At 44.9% G+C, this 23,090-nt stretch overlaps 1 protein-coding gene across 4 annotated transcripts in view; it reads right to left on the reverse strand.

Moving 5' to 3' along the window:
* The window catches only part of FGFRL1 (fibroblast growth factor receptor like 1), a 176,339-nt gene extending 157,597 nt beyond the window's left edge, over nt 1–18,742 (reverse strand). The window contains exons 1-2 of one of the 4 annotated variants that reach the window (XM_071556987.1): nt 18,258–18,742; nt 17,047–17,156 (exon numbers count right to left, since the gene is read on the reverse strand). In XM_071556987.1, coding sequence (XP_071413088.1) covers nt 17,047–17,107 — 61 coding nt within the window. In that variant the 5' untranslated portion in view covers nt 17,108–17,156; nt 18,258–18,742. Of the gene's footprint in view, nt 1–17,046; nt 17,157–17,283; nt 17,438–17,528; nt 17,634–17,864; nt 17,936–18,257 lie in introns of those variants that run through there. The other 3 variants (XM_071556990.1, XM_071556988.1, XM_071556986.1) reach the window with 3 other exon arrangements.
* Nucleotides 18,743–23,090: the final 4,348 nt, after the last annotated feature.

Genomic DNA, 23,090 nt, shown 5'->3' on the forward strand with positions numbered 1-23,090 from the left:
ACCAGCCATGCCAGGCCTTCTACACCTTCCAACACCTCTGGCTTGATCCAAATTTAACCCTCAATGGGTTCAGATTCAAATGTGAGACCCTTTGCATGGTAACAACCCAAATGAGGGACATCTAAGCAAAAATAAAACCACCTCACTCTGAAAACTGAAATAAGTTGCACAAACTACTCTTAGAGTCAAAATTATTCTTTCAGATTTATGAACAGTTATCTCTCAGTAAAAATGCCTGATGTGGCAGGATACAGTCAAAGTTGCATAAGATTCTAGTAAAGTTTGTTTAAAGCCAGAGATGCCCCTCTAAAATGAGGTCAGTGAAGCTGGGGGCAAAAAAAAGAAGAAAAAAACCCAGTGATGACAGAGGGGTAGGGAAAGCCTTTTTCCTAAGTTTTTTTTCTTTTTGTACAGCATCAACTAAAGAAACATGTTCTGCTGGTTAAAATAAGAAAAACAAGATTCTACTGATATTGACTGGATTTCTAAAAACATAAGCACTTCATAAATACACTGAAATATTCTGTCATCACCAGACAGAACATGCCAGTTTTCTATAAATATAGACATCTGGCAGTGGTTTCTTCTACTGTTATGGATTTCTGGTGTGAAGAACGCTGTTTTGTAAGCAAATGCATGTTGGAAATTAATTTCATATGAGACAGGTTACATTAAAGAGCAAGAAAGATTTGTTGGGCAGAAGTGTGTAACAAAAACCACTGTGTTCTCATAGTGCTCCTGACCCTCTGTATGAGGTTGCCTGCATGATACTGTAGGTATAGAATATCTTCCTCCAAACAGTGCTGTGAAGCTTAATTAAAGCAAGCCCACAAATTGCATTGAAATTTGAAAAGGGGACTTGGTGTTTGGTGGTGTAATTCCAGCCATGGTGAAATATCACTGACAAAACAACTGATATTAAATATTAGCAAATAACAGCCCGCTTGGTACAAACCACCTGAGGAGAGCCACAAGTGACAGCCAGGTGTATAAAATCCAGTGCTGTAGGGTTGTGCTATGACCTTCTGTCTTTTTTTTTTCCCTGTGGCATTTACAGCCAGTTATCTGCCCTAATCTGGCCCACAGTACAATCATCCAGAATTGCATCAGACAGGGAACAAGACATTAGGAAAAAATTCTTTCCTGTGAGGCTAGAGAGGCACTGGCACAGGTTATGCAGAGAAGATATGGATGCCCCATCCCTGGAAGTGTTCAAAGTCAGGTTGGATGGGGTTGTGAGTAAGCTGGTCTAGATGTCCCTGCCATGGCAGGAGGTTGGATCAAGATGATCTTTAAGGTGTGTTCCATCCCAACCAGCCTACAATTCTCTAATTCTACGAAACTGGGGACACATTGGGTCACTACAAAGACATGAGCATGGGGGCACACCTTACTTCACTAAGGGCTCACCCAGGCTAAAAATGCATACTAATCTCGCACTCCAAGGGTGACAGAAAACATCTTTGTGTAAGGGCATGGGCTATTTTCTGTCCACATCAGCCTTGCTCACCAAACTCCCTACAACAAAGTCATTAGCATGAGCGGATAGATCAGTTTTTGACTGGAAGATTTTCCCTTCTGGTTAACATAAGCCAAGTGTAAACACTCCCTCAGAGGTTAACAAAAGCCAGCAGCCCAAACAGGGATAACACTGCAAGAAAAGGGGAGCGGGAGTCAGGGGGCAGTTGAAAAGAAAATTAATCACAAGTTTGCATACACTGTAACACATTTTTGCCAGTGATCAGGCATTTAGAGTGACTGTGTTGCCTCTCATCCCCCTGTTTGGGGGGAATATTTTCCAAGTGGAGACATCAAAACAGCAGGACACAGAGCTGCCCTCGACATCCAGCCCCCACTGACCACCTTTCCCATTCCCATCAGTAGACACCACTAATTCCCTGTCTACATTAGAATGCTTTCTTTTTTCTCTTCCAGACCACCATTAAAACATTTTGGTAGCAAAGACAAAGAGAAAGCACTAAACCCAAAGTCTCCAGACAGCTATCAGTGTCTGTCAAATACTTACTAAAAAATCCAAATAAAGACAAACTCGAGAAGCCTTGATAGCTTGTGTTATCTTTGCAGGCTGGCTGCTGCCTTATCAGCAGTGACAGAACCTGGCATTTAAGAAAACAGTAGACTTTGGGTGGAAGTTGGTTCCTAAGAAAACACACAGCCAAATTGCTGGAAGTTGGTGCATGAGGAGAGGGTGACTGGGTAAGAGACGGCCAGAAAGCCTCCACCATCATCTTGCTGTTCCCTCTCAGGAAATATGCTGCCATGAAGATTTTTAATTATTTGTTCATAATTCACTCCTCACGTTTCACACCCACTGCACATGCCAAGAGCTACAAGGGTGAACAATGGCTCAAAATGCTGCTTGCTCTCATTAGGAATGAGAATGGAATGGAACTAGAATGAAACCCAGGCAAAGTCACCAGCTCTTACTACCAGATTTCAAAACTCATCAGAAATGGATGAAGATCTTGTGATCACATCCGATGCTGGTATTAAGTACCACTGTCCTGGTGGAGAATGATAAAGATGTTTTTCACCCACCTTCACTTACAAGAAAAGTGCTCTTTTTGGATAAACTCCCCATGGAATAATTTGGATGTTAAGGAGCATTCCTTTCATGAAAAGCAAAAGTTCTGTTTGCTCTTGCACGTAACTCACTACACACAGATTTTGGCAGCCATCTCACACAGGAGCTGGACTTTCCCTTTGCAGGGCCATGAGGGTTCTGCTCTTGAAAAAGTTATAAAAGAGTTATAAAACACCTTTACTTGACATTAATTGATGTTAGAACAAGTAAGAAAGAGAAGAGCTGTGTCAAGGCCAAGGGCTGCATTTCAGCGTCTCATTTGTAATATGACAGAGGGAACAGCTGGGGGAAGGCTGTCTGCCTCTTGTCAGCCCCAGAGGGAAGGACAGACAGACAGACGCTCCCCAGGGAGCTGCCCTGGCATTATAACTGCCTCTGGTAGAGGGTAAGCCGGCTTTCTACCTCTGACCTGACCCCTTCTCCTCCAGAGAGTCCTCACAAATCTTCCTCAACAGCTAGCAAAATCTGAAGTGACACAGCCGGGCCCCCAAAAGGTCCTCTTTATTTTATTTTCAAGTTTTGCCTGAGATAACATTGCAGGGGAAGCAGAGGAATGAAGCAAAGGGAACTGAAAGTGTGGAACGTCCTCAGCAAGCATTTCTTTAAATACAGGCAATCCTCAGGTGCCTGAAGTAAGTATATACCTAAATATTTCATAAAAATGGTATCTGAGAACAGAGACTTCTGCAGTTGCAAAAGTGCACTGAAATCCTTGGGTTTGTACTTCCCCTTGTGTGCCTCCACTGTCATGCTACATGGGTTTCAGTGGATTCAAACTGGGATGAATTCAAATAGATGTCATACATTATTTTTTGTGTTTTATTTGACTTTAATTACTTCTTAACAGCACTGCTGCTTGAAAATTCTTTCTCAATTGAGGGTGTTGTTTTTGCCTAGGGCTGCTTGGCCCTTTTCCACTGAAATGCCCTTTCAGCAACCACCACATGCCTTTCCAAGCAAAATGAAATCTTTTGGAAGAATCTCTTTTTTTGTGACTATGTGAAAATTTGCCTTGCTCAACTCTCTTTCCTTCACTCAGATTTTAGGTTGGTTGTTCTTTCCACCCTTCTAAAAGGTAGAAGTCCATGGTGGACTCCAGCAGGATGTGAAGCAACACTTGGGAGCAGTCAGACCTTGTTGGTACACCAGATGAAGACACTTTGATGATGATTACAGTAATAATGCTTCAATAATTTGTGTGACTTTTCTTTCTAAATTCCAGGAATTTTGGTGGTTGTTTAGATAAAAAATAAGCACAGTGTAATGCCCATCCCTCCCTAAAGTCAATGATGACTTGTACCCATCAGAGAAGGACAACTGGATTTGTGATTCATGCACGTGAACCACAGTGGGTGTGCAGTGCAAAGATTCCAGCCCGTGCATGAACAATATGTTTGCATCTGTTTCACCTTGGGCACTTATACAGGGTTTGGGCACAGGATTATTGGCCCTGTGGGTCTGTGTTGTAGCAGCAGCAAGAAATCTTTATCAGGGCAACACCTGCTTTGCATGGGGTGCTGCTGGCAAATATGGGATCCCACCTTTCTCAGGGGTATGTGGGTAACTAAAACTCAGCTGACCAATGGGTCTAGTTTTGGAGGGGCCTTTGTCAGAGTAAAACAAAGTCTCTACACAAAGGGCTGTTAGTAACTTTCATTTAAGACTGTAGCTGCCTGTCGTTCATTCTGGGTTTGACAATCCTTCACACAGCAACGGGGCTTTGGTACAAAGAGGAGTTCCAGGCACTAAAACCAATTAAAAAAAAAAAAAAAAAGAAAAAAATCACACCAGCTATAATAACAACTTTGCTTTACACTGTCTTCAGCATATCAAGCAAACCCACTGCTTATTTGCTGACCTGCTCTTCAAGACCAGTATTAAATATTTCAGACATTGCAGTCCTCCTTGAGCTCTGCCTTAATATCTGAACTGTAGCAAAATACCCTCCAACACAGGCCACAGACAGAAAGCCCTGCCTCAGTTTTAAGGCTGAGATAATTATAGCTGAAAACTTGTTCAATTACTTTGGGGCATTTTTCATCTCCCTCAGAAAAGTTATTGGGTTTGCTGACTGGGGTTATTTTGCACTTTATAGTATCTGCATTACCCTTGCAGACGTAAAAGGGAAAGTGTCTGTAAGTATGCAAACAAAAAGATTCAAATCAAGAGGCCATTAAAATTCATTCCAGCTTATTCCTCTCTGCTGTTATTTCAATTAGTGTCTGATAACTAAGCTGTTCCCTTTTAATTCTGCATTGCACATTTTTCTTTCAAACACTTGTCTCAGTGAAAAGTTTGATGCTGCTTTTGCTTCTGGAGACAGAAACCCCAAAGATGTATTTTCAACCTCCCAGCTCAGTGTTTCCCAGATATTTTGAATCAGGGACTGTTGCCAAGGTTCAGATTTTCCCCAGATCACTGCACACCCTCACACTCTCAGCTTAAAGCCATCACAGATGCAGGGATAGACCCTGGAGCGGTGGTTCTTGCCCTGTTCCTGTTGTCCTTATTGCAGTCCATGAGCCAGCATGGGAAACAGCACTTGTCCCTCTCACATCTCCAGGCATGAGAAGGTTTGGCAGATTTTAAAGTATATTTAAGAAAAAAAGAATCTTTTTCATGCTATAAATACAGTTACTTAGTATGAAGTTCCGATTTTCATAACTGTACCAGAGTTTAGATTTCCAAGGCAGAGTAAGCCCAACAGCCTTTCATGCAGATACTGGTACATGCACCAGGATCTTACCCTCTTTACAAAAAATGGGATCAAGAGGCAACAGCCACAGTTTCTCCACGATGCAGGCTCGTGTTTCAAAATGTTAGACATGTGTCAATCATCCTTGCACAGCATTCATGCTGCACGTCTCACAGGCCAACATAAATACCCCCTTCCAGAAATCCCCAGAAGCGTTGTTGATGCAGCCCTGCAGCGTTACCTGTTTAGCCTACTGGAAGAATATTTTCCCCTGGAAAAATATTCTTACCCACAGGGAGTATTTTTCACAAGTTGTTTTCTCTGCCTTATTTTTGCAACCACCTGAAGCAGTGTCAATAGTTAAAAGTCCATGTGGAGACAAAGCCAAGGTTGGGGGGGAACCTCTGGGAACAGACCACAGTCACATCGATACCAGGGGCAATGCACGCTGTGCCTGGACCAGAGGGAACACCTGGGCACCAGTAGCACTGGTTGCAGCCCACCTTTGCAGTCAGCTGTGCTCCTGATGCAGCAGCTCCTTCTTTGCAGCAGGCAATGCCGTAAGAGGCCTGCCAAATGCTGACAGAATTAACTTGCCATTTTCCGGCTCCCCAAAATGATCCTTCTCCCTCAGAATCCAAAAGCAGAGATAAAGAAGGGAAGATGCCCATTTCCCTACAGAGCACTCCCAATTTCAAGGGAACACTGAGACAAACAGAAAATTGTTATGAGTGTGAAAGCCAGAATCTCCCAGTGCAGAAGAGTCAGCAAAGCATTACCCTCTGACTGTGCTGAGCCAAGAGCCAAATCAACAGAAAATAACTGAAAGGCCCAAACCACTTCCCGATTAGATGTTTCTACCACCTTTTCCCCCCAAAATCCACTGAGGGAGGACTCAGGATCCAAATCTGATTTTTTTCAGTGTTCCCATGCACTGTCCCCAGGCAATGCTACATTCTGCAGTGGGGATCCTGCTGCGTTTTAGACTCCTAATGAGTAATTTTATAAATGTTCCCATAAATACCCAGTCCTTCAAAGGACTAAGCCTTCCTGCCATAAGTGGGAATGGAAAGGACTTGCTGCCCATGCAGACACTGTGATATTCCATGAGCTCAGCCCGTGCTCCCCTAAGAATTTAAACCATCAAATTTTTTTCCAGGTTGGCTTTCTGCCTGAGTTTTCTGCCCAAAACATCTGCAGCAAGGTCAGAAGAGCTCTCATGATGGCACAAGGGAGTTCCAAGCTGGGAGCAGAGCAGGACAAGGACAAGACAGGGATGGGGTCAAGTTCAGTCATCTTCAGCTGCCATGAAATCACACCAGAGAAGGATTTATTGCCAGGATCCAAGAGGCTGCAGTTGGGCTTAGGAAGGGGGATCCCATTTGTGCCTCTAATGAGCCAACTTAGCAGGACAGAAATCAAGTGCTTGACCTTTCTCAGCATCATATGAAGCAAATGCTCCCTATGACACGGCTCCAGCATTACCTACCAGGCACAGGTGCATGACTGCAATTAGAAATGACCAGCATTTCATACATAACAGCACCTTTCAACCCAACTCAGCCAAAACACCCAGAGACTCACTATCTTCTTCCCATCCAACCTTCCCAGCTCCCTTGCTGGCTCAGGCAGCATCAAATAATTCCCCATGAAGTCTCATGGCTGTTATTTGAAAATTAAATTGGAAGTCGCTACACCTCCCTGCACACTCGTGGATCTTACACTTGGCTTTTGATTTATCCCAACACCACTTCTCACCCCCATCCCTAAACCAACTTCCGTGGAGAACAATGCTGCTGGTTTGTGTCCACAACAGATTTATTCCCCCTTCTGCAGCTCCCGATGCCTGTACCTTCAAGGGGCAGTAGCTGCTTGAAGCGAATGGTTCCTTGTGGTTTCTGGGAAGAAAAGGCTGAACTCCATAATCAGGGTATTGTTCTCCCTAAATGGACCCAGACTCTGTAAACACACTCCTCTGCACAGCACTGGGAGGGCGAATGCCAGCGTGTGTATACATACGCGCAGGGAATGTGTCTTGTTCTAAAAACCAGTAAATTATGTTAATTCATTTCCTCTGCCTAAACAGTGATAATAAGCTTCGGGAAAGGAGGAGGAAAAAGTAAACAAGAGTCAATTACAAAAAGGTGAGGGGGAGAGGTAACTAAATAACTCCACCAAATGTCTCTTTTGGGAAAGACCATTCACATTACAATTCAGAGGGGCTCCACACAGCCCTCCCTCTGACCTGCTGGAGGTAGAAATGTAACTGTAACAATTTCTTTAGTTTCTTTTACAAGTTTTCAGCCTTTTTGCCTGAGTTCAATCTTGTGAACTGGAAAGCAAGCCCCTACCAGAGCCCTGATCCACAGCAAGTACATCCCTGGGGGCTTTGCTCTGCATGTGATGTGAGTGCTCTGGTGACTGAACCCAATCCGAATAGTCAGACCCTATTTGCAATTTTCTAACAGGAAAATAATTTCAGTGAGCAAACTACCATGCTTTGACTCAAAACCCTGATTAGCACAGTTTGAAAACAGGGCAGCATACTGTTCTGGGAATTAACTTGCCTGACCCTTAGTCTATAATGGCACTCAAATAATCTGTGAGTCAGACAAAGTTGAAAAACTCTTGGAAGACCACACTGAAAGAATTTACTGGTTTTATTGGATTTTATAGGATAAAAGAAAAATAAGCCTGAAACTCCACTTAGTTAGTCTGTGGCCTTCAGGAAGACAAGGTTTTTCTCCTGACAGTATCTAGAAGAAGAACACTGCCTATCCTGAGCAGCACTTTTTGGGTCTCTTTATTAAATTTTTTCCTCACTAGAAACTCTCCATAAATAGTCATAGTTATTATAAATATGCAGGTCTATTGCTATGAGTACTTTTGAGTAGCACCTTGCCAATTTCTTCCTTGGTATTAGTGGTAAAGCAAGGGACAGATTCCAATCTCTGTCAATTTACAGTCCTCCTCCCAACAGGAGCACTCAAGGGGAGAAGAGCCCTGAATTAACTGCAATGCAAATATCCAGAGGCTACTTTACCAATTGCAAGGACTAGTCTGGTGTTTCCAATGAACTTCCAAGGATGGGAATAAACCTGTATACAACATCATCCCAAAATACTGTTTTAAATCCTTCAAATCCTCTGGCCTATCCCTATTTGAGCATATAGAGACCAGGAAAAGCATTCTGCCTTAGGGATACAACCAGGCCCTTGCTCTGGTCTAGACCATACACTGACCAATCCTTAGCTTATGTTTTCTGCGGCTCTTGAGCAAAATGCTCTTACTAGTCTGTACTACTTCTTAGCGTCTCTTTGTAACCCAGAAACAAAAGCTGTGTGCAGAGAGCAGTAGCAAACACCTTCAGATAACAAATCCAGCAATTAGAAATCAAGCGTTCAGAGCCAGTTCCCTGCATATGCAAATATCTCCCTAATAGGTTTACGATCCTTGTCAATCAAACAAGGAAAAGTAAACACCTGTCCTTGATTCATGATTGAGTTGAAAGTTTCACTCTCATTAGCCCTTGGTGAAATTAACCCCAGCAATACTGCATTTCTGATTGGTTGAGAATATCAGGAGGAGGAAAGATACTCATCAGCTCCGATCTGTTATTCTAGTTTTATATTAACTATTGCAGACCGTGATGAACCCTCCCATGGCGTGGTGCCACACTGCACAGAGCTGAAACTCAGTCTGGTCTTACGAGGCTCCAGTTTCTGCTCTCTGGTAGGATTACATATTTAAATCCTCCTCACACCTACTCAGCCACAACCCACTGAACCTAAATGGACTATCACCTTTGTAATTCAACCCTGAACATTAAAATATGAAATGTCTTATCAGAGCACGGAGTCTGATCTCCATATACTGGAGGAACTGGCAACTCTTCTCCAATTTCCCATTTTAAACTGCCCAAAAACATATATTAAACACTTCCTAACATTACTTGTCTGGATAAAGGGACACTGTTACTGCCACTGAAATGTGGTGTTAGTCTACAGAAGACCAGGAAAGATTTTGTTTCACCCAGAAGGTGATCAAAGTGGGTCACAGCACTCTCTCCTAGAAAGGCAGCCACACTCTGAAGGACTTACAGCCACTAGTCAATGACAAACAAGCATTCTTCCTTCCACAGAGAGCTTGCAGTATCCCTGGGGAGATATTCCACAATGTTCAGAGGTTCATCCTGTTATTCATTAACCCTTCCATCCTTGACATGCAGTTCATACACCTGTAACTCATCTGACACTTTTCATTGCTTAACCAGCAGGTACAGCTCTGTTACAGATCTGTGTTAACAGATCTGAGAACAGCCACTGAGAAAAATAGCTTCCTCTATTACTCCAACTCCCACAAATCTATTATCAAAAAGGAAGGAGGGAAAGAAACCAGTTCACAGTGCTCCAGTATCTGCAGGAACATAACTCCAGTACTTTGGCTTGTGCAGCTTTGAGAGGCTGGTGGGGTTGAATAGCTTTCCCTTCTCCCTCCTTTGTGGTCGATTTGGTCTCACCCCATCCACCCCTGTCTAGAAAAAGAAAGATTTAAATACATACAAAGCAACAGTAAAATAGTAGTTCGCACCATGAAAGCATTAGAATGTTTTCACTCAGTCACACATTGGTCAGAAGCCAATCAAGTCTCACATCTGTATGTGGCAGCACCTGGGAGGACACAGAACTATAGAACAGATTTGAAAAAGCTGAATCTCAACATCCTCTTTAGAGCCACACACTGGCCACTCAAGATTCTCTCCCAAGGACCACCAGGCCTCAAAAGCAGCAGTACATTAACTATTCTGGCCCAAATTTTCTCTTGGAGGTTGACTAATGTTGACTTTTCTCTCCATGTCCTCCTCCAGCTTTTTATCTCTCCCAATATCCTGTTCTGGGCAGAACTAGCAAGTGCACGGTTGCCACAAAGATGTGCCATTGCACAAAACTAGTACCTAACTCTTACAGTCATCAGTTCATGGGGCATGTGGAGCAAAGCCAGCAAGAATAATAGGAATTTTTAAAAATGTCTATTACACAAATTAAGTCTGCATTTCTGTATTTGTCTGCTGTTCCGGCGTTTTTATCTAACATGCACAAATACTGACAGCTCCCAAAACATTCACCAAAGTCAATGCCTCCCAAGTGGCATTTGAGGGTATGACACCTCTTGCATTACTCACTCAACAGGATATCCAAGACCATGTGAATCTTTCATGAAATAAATTTACCAGACACAAGGAGAAACTGTTTGGGGTCCCATCAAGCTAAAAACCACTTGGAGAGAGGCTGAGAATAGAGGTGCAGCCATCCTGAGAAACATTAACCTGCTCCAAGAAGCCTCTGTTCCCAATTTACATTTTTCTCTTTCCCTTAGTGAAGCTCAAAATTAAGTTTGAACACTTAATGGAAGAAGTAGCCTGGAGTTATTGGCTGAATTTCTTCATGGAAACTGGAGTGGTTGGGATGAAATAGAAACGTTAGGTTATTCACAACTCTGCAGGATGCTGTGTTTCTACTGTGATACAATGGGGAGACTGTGTAATCAGGGCAACCAACTAAACTCCATGCAGCCCATGTTTATTTGACTGGGAAGTGGAGGGAAAAAGTAAAAATCAGAGATGTGAACGGATTCAGCAGCTAACAACACACATTAATGTATTCAATAACACTCAGGCCAGTCTTCAGTTTCTCCACACCCAGAATCCTGACCACAGAATGGCACCCCTCCTTTGGGGACAAACCTCTCTGTGGCAGCCCACGGTTCAGGCAGTGAATTTCCAAATTGTTTTCAGCCCCAGCAGTGCACACTCCACCCACCAGGCAGAGCTCGCAGTCGGCAGCAGCAATTTGCTTCCAGAACACAAAAAGTGAGTCCGAGTTGTCCTGTCAAGCAGGCAGGATCCAAACTGCCACACTTGGCCCACATCTCCCCTGCAGTCATACATGAGGGATCCCTATGGAGCTGGATATCACAGATAATCTGGGTAAGTTATCCTTCAGGGATGAATCCAAAGCCCATGGGAGTGAGTAGGAGTCACAGCACCAACACTCACTGGCTCAGAATCAGGTCCTAACCTGTTAAAACTGGCATGGGCTGCATCTGCTTGTCTGATATGACATCGGGACAGCAGGATCAGATTATTCAAGCTTGCCTTTGGAAATATTTTGCTTTTACCATAGTACCACAGTTGCTATGAATGAGCAGCAAATGCAATGGGCTTGCATCAGACAGCAGGTCTTTGCAACGTCGGCATCCACACTGGCTCCAATCTCAAAAAAGTCCCTTATACGACTAAAAATGTTCCACCTTAGTGCAAAAGATTAGAACAGGTCAACACAGTTAAATATGTATGGGGACATTATTATTACAGAAAACTCCAAATCAAGGCTGATTACAGAGAACAAGATAAGGAGCAGAAATTCAAGTTAAATGTTCAAAACAAGATCAAATGCAATTCAGCTCGAGCAGTCCATCAGAAAACACAGGAAGAAGTCAGACAAACTCCTTGAAACAAGACAAAATAAGCAGGTTAATGAAAGAAAGGAGAGAAAAGAGCATTTCCACCAACTCCTGTGATGCCGGGTTACATTTGCACAGATCTATTCCTCAGCATGATTTTACAAGTCACTGCAGACACAAGTAGAAGCATCATGTCTCAGGAAGATCAGCTGCACTGCTTCTACTCCCACTGAATAAATAAAGCCACAACCAAATTTTGTTGGGTTTTGGGGTTTTTTTCCCCCTTTCGATGGAAATTTTTATCTCTTCCAATAATTAATCCAAAAATGCACATCCAGACTCCACTGCGCTCACACTATTCCATAAAGAGTGTTCCAAACCCAGACGCACCAGCACCACTCATGGTGAGACAGACACTCAAAAAGGAATTATCAGACAGGACACTGGAAAGGATCAGCTCTATCAGCAAATTCATGACTGATGATAAACTTCATCTTTAGTTAATAAATTAGCACCAACAGTCCCAAGTCTTGAAATAGCGATTCCTACTTACTAGCAAGTGTCACTTCTGTTTTTTAAATTTTGAATTAGTTTTTCCTGAAAGAACCACTTTCATACAATATCTCAAGAACGACTTCATAGCATATGAAAGTTTCTTCTATGGCTAAGAGTCAGGCTTTGGAGTTCAACCTTTGCTGTGTACAAGTTCATCCCAAAAAATACATATTTTAATTTGCTGCTTGCTTCTTTTAATGAAGGTCAAAGAAACATATGGACATGGAAAACACAGTTATAAAAACTTTAAGGAAAATCTAAATGTATTTGAGCAATTTGCTGAGTTTTGTAATATTCCTGATTAAAAACAAATAAAATCAACCCTAATTTTCCAGTATGACGCACACAGCATTTTATGTTTAAACTCAGACGCAATTTAAAGCGGCCGACAGCCTCAGAAGAAGGGAGGAACCAGTGCTTAAAAAAATAACCAGGGTTTTCTTAGATCGTCATGTTAACTCTAGGTACAAGTCATGCTGACAGATTATTCATGAGCAAGCTCCCCAAGAGCACGATCCAAAAAATGCCCCAAACTTCACCAGAAGATGTGCTGTGTCTTACATAAAATCTGCATCGGGCTGTTAGATCTGAACATGCTTCTCTTTCACAAGCGAGAAATTACCAAATCGTTATCTGGTACAACCACTCAACAAGAATAAAGGAGTAAAACAGAAGCCAACAACCACCTCATACTATCATTATTTATCTTTTCCATGTTTACTACCATTTACTCTTATAAACCCCAAAGCTACAGAATGGGAATTCTGTTAATCAGAATGAAGAACTCAACTCCCAAGAAATAAAAAACAGTTCTAATATCCTTTACTCTTTACTCCAATACTTAGAGAAACAAAAATGGCACACACACTATTTCTGCATGAAGCCATTGAATTTTGAGGTGGCTCCATCAGCAAATTCCCCATAAAGCAGGCACCAAGCAAGCCAAGGTCGCACAGGGAAGTGCCAGAACAGAAAGCAATTAAGGTCCCGTTCTTCCCCTCCCTACGCAATGCACCGAAAATGAAATCAACATCCAAACTAATTAGTTTCCAGCAGAATATCAGTTTACTTGCTAACAGGAGGGTGGTTACTGCTCTTACCAAAAACTTCTAAACATACCATACAAAATCTTGTTTAAGCCATGGGGCCAAGCCAAACACATCCCAATGTTACCATATACGGTCACCAACGCGAATATGATGGCAACTTGACAGATTCAGAACAAATATTGCGTTGTCTGTCACTGAGATAACATAAGTAGGAAAATATCAGATTGTATTACCTGTGTCTGACCGGAGGTGTGGAGTGGCAGGAGCTACACTGCTGCAGGACACAGTCAGTAAAGGTTAGTGACCCAAGATGGCATTCGTCCCCGCAGAGGAGGGCTGGACACTGAGGACTTTTATGCCCCGTATGGGGTTGCTTGGAGAGAACAGGAATGGAGTGACACAAGGGACAAGCCACTGGACCTGCACTGTTATCCCAATTATCCTGTATGGCTGGAAACCAGGCTGGAGCTGCTGTCCCACACCTTTGATGTCAGCTGGAAGGCACAATCCTTCTAAAAAATCCCAGCATGAAGGTTTTGTCCCCAAAGAGTGAGGTTTGTGCACACAGACATTCTAGTCTTCATTCAAAAGGGAAGGAAGGGGCTTGGATACCTACCAAAATAGCTCCTGAGAAAGACATTTTTTGGTACAGGCTCCCTCCAGGAAATCCTTAGCCTGGAATAATATTGGTCACTCAGGGAGTTATTCCAGATTACGTTTTTTGGAAGCATTATTCCAAGGCATTTGCAGGTGTAGACAAGCTCTTAACCAAAGTCTTTAGGATTCAGCCCCAAAAGCATTGGTTCAAACTTAGCCAGAGCTATCTCGTCCTTCATCTCTCCAAACACAGCCAGCTCTGCACTTGAACCTCTAAAATCAGACCTGTTCTCTGTTTTGCCTGAAAACTTCAAAGATATTGCCTCTTTCTTAAGAGTTTATCTTGGTTTGCTAAGATATCCCCTTTTTTGCAGTGTCTTCTCCCTCAGTGATGAGACACATTGGGTCACAAGAAGGGACAGAGGCCGTAGGCACAGATCTGGACCTGGAAAAACGCCCGTTTTTGCTAGGGGCGGGTGGAAAAAAATAATTGCTGCATCAGGCCAATCAGTCATCCCTGCAGGGTCCTTTGCCTTTAAAGGCATCACCTAAATAAAGATGTAAAAATAATACAACATAACATTTAATGCAAGATTGCAGCTGAGTATTCAACTGTCAGGAAATATCAAAGCCGGAGTGCGTGGGCAACTTAACTCTGCCCCCTTGTGCAGATGCACTATGGCACAGCCCTTCCCTGAGCAGGGGCACAACATCAGTCAGCTCCAAATTAACATCCTAGCTCCAGCATAACCTACTTTTGCCCAATATGAGTATAAAAGAAAGACCATCACTTTCCCAGAGAGCCTCCTCAGCCACTTTCCTCAGTTGATCACAAGCCAGCAAGCACCTATTTAACTTCTAATGCCTCGGATCAGGAGGTGTTGGCACACTTTGGGCCACACACGCCTAATTTGCAATCAGGATACAGATATTAAATAGTGTTTGGCCAAAACAAAGAGTCCTTCTTCCTCCAGAGAAAAGCCTCATGACCTCAGGCTGACATTTAGCTGAGGGACAGTCTATAAAACATGATTGATCAAAACAGGTAACACTTAACACACCTCCAGCAGCCCAACCCGTTGTGTGAGACTTGTGGAAAAAAATCTGCAGGCATGCTAAAAGTCTGGCACATTTTTCAGACAATCTGAAAGTATCCCCATGTAAATATCTAATAATTGAAGGTATTTGTCAGCACAAAATAAGGTTTCTGGAGAGTGTCTCATCTCTTCTCATATACAAGTTTCATCTTCCATCTATGTCATCTGCTGTCAAAAATGTTCTCAACCTGAAGAAGGTCCAGAGCAAGATCTGAATGTCAGGATATTGTCTACATTTTTACAGCAATGACTCCTTTTACTTCTTTACTTTGTCTCTATTGAGATAAGCACATGAATGAATGACATTTTTCATGGGTTTGGCCCTGGTTTTTAAACTCTATTTTTGGATAATTTTAAATGAACAGAACCATCTCTCTATAAACTTACAAGAATGGATTTTTTCAGCTCTAAAAAGTGTTCAAATAACCCAATAACCAATATCTTTTCAAATTTTTATCAAAAAGACCATTCCACAGGAAAAATTATGATGACCTGAAATTACCGCTGTTAATTTTCTGTCACTTCTTCACATGACAAGAGCCCACAGCATTTCACTTTCCAGGGGCAGCAAGAGTACGAGCAAGACAAGTGCAAACCAAATTTAAACAGGGTCAGCCAGTAAAGCAGGCGATACTCAGCTCACAACAGAGACAAAAATCTTTTTGTCTTCTCCTGCCCACTTCAGATCTTTTCCGGAACTCCACCAACTTCTCAGGTCTATTGCAATAAAATACATCCATGAGGTCATCTTAATTCATACCCTGCTGCCCATTGCCTACAACTTAAACTGAGTCTCCATTGTAAATCTTGACGGGAATTCAGACTTGCAGGACTTACAGCCTATATACTGTTTTCTTTTTCATTCAGCTTCCAGCCAAATCATTTTATAGTGCTTTTGCCTCCATAAAATATTTGCTTGGGAGCCAATGCCAAGAATTAAAAAAACCACAGTGCACTAACCAAACCTTGGCTTTTCAGAGCAATGCTTTCCCTCTCCTTTCCCACCCTCACCCCCAAGGTTTATTTTTGGCAAGTTTTTATTTTTGGCAAGTTATGGCCCAAGTGGAGAGCAAGTTTAAACCTTTTAATTTACAACTCCATCACACTGGCTGATTTAAAAGTCTTACAACAGTCCACGAAACCCTGATACCATTGGGAATTGTAGCTGGAGCAATCTTCATCCTAAAGTCATACTCCCCTTTTCCTGGCACAATGCAGCCCCTTACGTTTTTACCAGAGGTGGGGGAGTTGAAAGCATGGATTCCCACTCAGGCTTTCCAAGGACAGCACCCACCAACGTACAACACAGGCAAGAGCACAAGAAAAGACACCATTCCTTGCACTCTGACCCCAGAGCTTGGCTAAAAGCACCTTCCCACAAAGAAACTGCTTTTTTTTTCCTACCCCCATCACTCCCACGTCAATGTATTTCAATTTGCCTCTGGTAAGGTAACCTGTTTATTGAAACTTGATCAACTGCAGGAGCCTCAGCATTAAAATACGCTCTCGCTGTTGGGAACTGTCATTTGTCTGTCACCGAGGAAGTTAATGGATGTGTTTGTTTAGTTTGTAAGTGGGAATACATAGGGCAGGGGCTGGAGGGATTACAGGAGGGGGAGAGGTATTTCTGATCCACAGAGGAATGCAGTTGCTTTTCTTTAAAATTGTCTGTGTACTTTTACACAGGCACAAGAAAAGCCCCTGGAAGTTCACCTGCGCCTAAGAGACCTAAGAGCAAAGCCAGAGTGACCGCACTCATTGCAAAATGATGGCCCCAAAATCACGCAGGTAAGGAGGCACCACATGTGGGCAGGAGCCTGCACCCCTGAGAGGATAAGCAATATGCAGGGGATGAGCTTGTGCTGACAGCAACTCCTCTATAGGGTCCCTCCGAGGACACCAAGGGTGTTTGCGGAGCACGATCCCCGTGGAGCAGAGGGAAGGGCGTGAGTCACAAAGTGTTTGCACCGAGCACAGTCTCCTTACCTCTCGCCGAGTCCGAAAATGCAATTATCCCTGCGAAAAGGAGCGCGAGCTGCAATTCCATTTTGAAAAACAGATCCCGCTGTATTGAACAGGCGACTGTCCTCTCAGACCTGGAGGCAGGAAAAAGGAGAGCAAAATAATTACTGGGGGGAAAAACCCTGAACAACCCTCAACTTTGCAGAGTTTCAAATGCTATTGCGAAGACTTCGATCAGAAACAAATGAAAGTGCAACGTACTTGTAATTCATTCCTTGGTGCTCAGTGAGTAAAACTTTGCCCTCCTCTCTGCTTTAGCCTGATATAAATCAAGAACCCACTGAGGCCAGTAAGCTCCTCTAAGTTTACAGTTAATGCATAATTCTTTGGTATCCCGTACAGAACCAGTCTGAAAGGCAAACAAAACACTAGCAAGTGGCCATAAAACAAGATTTCAGGTTAACAATTTCTGGAGGAACTTGGGGAAGGGGGAGGAGGAATGTTACCTCTCCCATCAACAGCCCAGAAAACTTTGTGTTGCTGCTCCAGTGCCCCTCAGCCAGGCTCCGCTCTGGGTACGCGCCTTCCTCTACTCGATACTTCTCTGCACAGCACCGATTCCTCCTTTCCTCTTCTTCTCCCCCCCCCCCGCCCCCCCTCCCCAACCCCACTTGTTTCCGTGGGCTCCAGAGGTGCTTCCCAAAGCAAAACCACACTTAATTGCACAGATTCTTCAAGATGTGTTTGCTGTGATACGAACACACGGGGTTGATCAGGTTTACATTAATTACAGCCTGTTCTCCTGAAACTCTCACTCTCTAAACACTGTCTGGATTCCTCACCCTTGTAAACTCCCCGTTTTAAACACCCCGTGCCCCCAGGACACACAACAACTCGTGTACAGCATCCAGCAAAGCAAAAGAGCCGCTTCGCCCTTCGCTTTCCCGTTTTTGCTGCGGGGAGCGGGCACGGGGGGCGGGCACGGGGGGCTTCCCCGGGGCAGCCCCCGGGGCGCAGCGCGGCTCAGCCCCGCGCCGGCCGCTAACGGGATATTCGCAGCCGCAAACTGGGGTCGGGAAGGAGGGAGGGACACACGGGGGGGACACCCGGCGCGATGCCACCTGGTGCTGCCCCCCCTGCCTCGGGGCAGCGCCGGCGGCTCCCAGCTGTGCCTTAGTGTCTCCCGGCCCCGGCAGGGTGTCCCGGTGGGGGGTGTTGGCGCGGGGGGCACTTACCTCGGGTGCTGCCGGGGCTCTAACACCGCGCTCTGGCGCTGGCGCCCATCCCCGCCGCTCGCCGCCTCATGCCCTCCGCGGCCACGGCGCCCGGCGGGCGCTCCGCAGCCGGTCTCTACCTCATCCCCCCTCCCCGGGCGGGTGGGGGCTGCCTGGGGGTGCCCTCCCTACGGAGCGGCTCTGCCTCTTCACCGGCTTTTTACCAACACACACCCCCGCCCCTTCGCCTCGGGAGCGATTTTTTCCACTCGAGAGTCACGGGCGAGGAGCTCAGAGAAAGGGGGGAAACCTTTTAATTTTTTTTTCTTGCTTTCCGGGCCGGGCTGAGTATGTGTGCGGGAAGGGAGAGGGAGGACCTGCCAGAGCCGCCGGGGCTCCGCGCCGCGGGATGCCCGGTGATGCCGTCCTACGGCTCGCCCAGCCGGAATCCCGTTTAAGGAGTGAGGGGAGGAGGGGAAAGGGGCTGGGGAAGGGGAGGGGAGGGGGGGGGGAGAGCCGGGGCGAGAGAAATCGGCGATAAAGCAACTTTCCCTGCAGGGCTTTGTGGCGGTGGGGGCCGAGCCGCCGCGGAGGGCGGTGCGGGGCCGCCCCGCTCCAAACTTCGCACCAATCCCCGAGAGCCCCCGGCAGCCCCCGCCCTCCGCCGGCACCGCTCCCCTTAACCCTTTGCGGGAGCGGCTGGGGCGGCACCAGCGGGTCTCAGTGCGCCGGGAGCGGGCGGGCACGCCCCGCAGCACGCGCTACAGCAGAGACCCGCAGAGCTCCGGAACCCACCACCGCCACCCCTTTGGGATCTGGCACCCTTTGGGGCTGCGGTGCCACCCCAGTGCCTCGCTGTGCCCCAGAGCATCCCCCTTCCCGCACTCCCTGGAGTCCCCGTAAACCCAGCGTCGGTGGAAACCTCCAGTCCCGCAGCCCTCCACCCCACACCCCAGAACCCGCCCCTGCCAAAGAGAGAGCCCCTGGCCGTGGGAACCCACCACAAAGGCAGCGAGGGAGAGTTGGCTGCACCGTTCTGATCTTTCGGCTTGGATGCAAATGATGCCAGAAAGAAACTGACCTGAACTAAACTAAACCAACAGGAAAATAAACTGTGGAGATGTCAGTTCCTTATATTAACTGTTACAATTATTTATTATTTACTTTCAAAGAGGACTCGGCTGATGCATCCGCTCTCACAGCAAATCACTCTTGCACAGGATCAAAACCAACCTGGCAGAACTCAATAAACAGACTAAACAAACGACAACAGAAAAAAGTTGCCTCAATAGCTAAAGTTTTTCTATCTGGAGAGAAACATTGTTACTGTTGATGTTATTGTTTCTTAGATCTCTTACTTGATATGCTCCAGCACTAAGACCTAGTTGAAAATGGAGCTGTCTCAATACTATTTGAATGTGATAGGCACCAGGACAACCCCTAACCCAAGCCAAGCAGTAATTTGAACATCCATTTTATCTATTTTGTTAGGATTATCAAATCACACCCTCTATTATTATTGTTATTACTAAATATTTTTACTTAGTGGTTCCTGACGGCATTAAATCTTGATACACAAAATCAATGTGAAAAACATCCAAGACTAAACACACAAATCCCCTGAGACAGAAACAAAGTGGCTGACAATACTGTTTTTGTATTTTACATATTTATATCATCATTTTTATCATTAAAGTTAATTCAGCTGAGAAATCCCAGATGAACTAGTCCTCCTATCAGGCAATAACTTCAGCCTCATTGACTTCAAAGACACTGTTGACTGAGGGAAACCTTCAGGATTTAAGATACATGGTCATGTTCATGTCATGCCTTGTGATAAATTCACTCCAACTTGCACACGAATGAGAGCCCAAATGCATTCTACATCTTGGCGGATGATGTGTAAGCTCTTTGCAACATTTCCTAGCTATTTCATCACAAAGGAGTCAAGATCTTTGTCCCAAGGACATCACCATATAGGTGACCCAGTCCTGAAACTACCTCTACTCCCATGCAGACTGAAGTCCAAAGACACCTCAGTTCTGGCTCACAGGGAGGTTTCCCACCAGGTTAGAGGGACCTGACAGAGCTCCTACTCCTCTTCTTGTTTTTCTGAGTCATGCACCAAGACCAAGGTTTAATTCCCAGATACGCTGTGACTGTCTTGTCTCAGACTGTCTAGAGACTTGGGTGAACTCTCTCTGGGCCTGAATCAGCTCCAGTATGGAAGAAGAGACCTTCTTTCAACCCAGGCTGTGCCCAAGCCCAGCACTGAGCATCCAGCTAAGGTTGGACATAGCAGATAAAAATTTTCTGATGGTTCCACTCCTTCCATCCTCACTTCCCTATTGAAAATCATATGCATGCCTTTGTAGACTCCAACATCTCCCAGTCTCTTGGCATTTCTCCTCCCAATACAACTATAAAGCAGCAAAATCCTTCCTGCAGCCTTTCACCGGTGTGAAGTTCTGGGAGATGGAGGATTACAGAGGTGGTACACAAGATATTCAAAATTGTTCAGGTGACTGAACATCCTCAGATGTCCCTTAAACCTCTGTTCTTAGGCATCCAGAAGCTTTTTAAAAACCTGACTCCAAGTGATGTTGTGAAGGGATTACATGGGGCGGGGTATGGAGACCATAGCTTCCATATCCCAGGCTAAAACAACCAGAAAATAAACCCTACTGACTCCAAAGTGTCAGCAGAATTTTTTTTTTTAATTTTTTCAAAAAATTTTGGGAGTGCCTGACAGAAAGTCTGAAACTATTCTGTAGACTTCACCCATCTCACTCCCAATAGCACTGTGGAGAAATAAATGTATAACATTGATAGAAGAAAAACAATTAATATTCCTGAAACAGCTCCTAGTTTATCAGAAACAAAATCTCATGCTGTTCTCCCAACACTTCTACCTAAATAAGGAAACATGCAGGCTGTGTTTTTATTGGGCTGGCTGTAATTTGCAGGATGATTGAGTAGTCTGAAAGTCAACAGCCCTAGTTTGCTCCTGCACCCCACGGTCCTGAGACAAGGCTGTGGGAAAACAGCTTTCTGGAGCTAACAAACAAAAACGAATGCTAAGCAACGAAATGTGTGTCTCCACATGGCCTGAGAAGCAGCCTAACAGTCCATTTGTATCCCAGTTGTCCCAAAAGCTCTGTTTCCAGACTATGGCTTTTCAGATTTTGCATATCTGTGATGGTCTAGTGAACATCCATCCCCAGAAAGACTTTTCTCATGTCTTCAAAACCACAAATTGGGCTTTTTCCAGCTTTCTTACCTCTTTTCTCTCAGGAGCTGCTCACGTCCATCATCACAGAACTTCATTTTTCCCCATTTTCTCCCTTCTGTCTTGATTGTTTTGCCTTTTCTTTTTCCCTACAGGTGGTCATGGAGACACAACACCTCCAGACTGTAATTCCTAACCTGTTTCAGTGATTTTTTTCAAACTGCAGTTGAGCTTACCATCACAACCAGCACACCAAGGGGGCTGCGCTCATCCAAGAGACTTTGGGTTGGCAATCGTGCCCTGCTGAAGCACGAGGTCCCATGGCACAGTTCCACAGGGACATGCCACCGGGGAGGAGGGTGTGCAGGACTGGCTGGCTCTGAGCAGCTGATGGAGCACGTGAAGGTGATGGAAGGGCATGGCCAGGATTAGCACATTCCTTCCACCTGCCACCCTGTTTAGGCAGCCCTCCTCTGGTTACCCAGGGTGGAGCAACCACGTGGGGTCAACCTGAGCATCCATTTAAGATGCCTGGAAAAGGGGATTGCTCTGGAAGCAGAGAAAGGTAAGTAATGTGACTGATGTAGCAGGGAGCAGATTTCCCTGAGTGGATCAGTTCTGATAAAGCATTTGGCATGTGACAAGACAGCACAGAAAATGTCACAGCTGGGTAGACAAGGAGCACAACACACACTTTTGCATTTGCAGCACACCAGAGTCACTGTCCTGCTCTGTTTAGGTCTATAGTTAAGTCTGTAATGGTACTTTTCAGAGACAGCAGTATTTTGTGAGAATGGAATAACTATCTTCCCTATATGTTGTAGCTGAGACTCATCTACAACCTAGGTAATATTCAGAGGGATGTATGGGCAGATGGAAAGATTAGTCAGGGTGGTTCAGTCCTGAAATCCGCTTTTTTATCTTAGTAAAAGTTGTCATCTCTTCTCCCCACATATACATTTATTGCCTTAGAGGATGCTTGGCTTAAAGCAATTATGTAAAGAAACAAATGGTTCATCATATGTGTATGGTTCACTTTTATACATGAAGCCATACATGAATGACATTGTCCATCAAAGAAGAAAGGATGGTAACAAGGTTAAATGTCTTTTTATTCAAACCTTGAATCCTGTGTAGAGTGCTAGGAGGTCTCAATTCCTCATGGCACTTCCATCAGGGTTTTCAAGGTTTTTACAGGCACAAGTGATGCCTCTGCTACCTTGTGGCCTTGTGGTCTCTGCCTTGTTCTGAAGTTTCACCAGTAGATAGTTCCCAGCCCTTTCACCAAGGACTGGTCACACACACTTCCCAGCCTCCCTGTGCCTGGAGAATGTGCTTGGATTTCTCACTGATGCTAAATTTGCACATGACGGCATCTGCAGGAAATCATTTCCACCATCTCCAGTTGGCCGGGAGATCCTATCTGTCTTGGCCAGGTTAGGCACGCTGTGTCAGTGCTCCCTGGCACTGGGGAAACGTGACAGCCCTGATCAGGGCCCAGGCAGTGCTCAGGGAATGCCAGCCAGCCCAGTCCAGGAGGATGCATCCTGTTGGCAGGGCGAGTCCCTCACGCTGCCTTCCCAGGGGCTGCCAAAAGAACTTCAAGGTTTCAGTGACTAGGGCAC

This window comes from Pithys albifrons, chromosome 5 (assembly GCF_047495875.1).
Source record: "Pithys albifrons albifrons isolate INPA30051 chromosome 5, PitAlb_v1, whole genome shotgun sequence".
In the NCBI taxonomy this organism is placed as follows: Eukaryota; Metazoa; Chordata; class Aves; order Passeriformes; family Thamnophilidae; genus Pithys; species Pithys albifrons.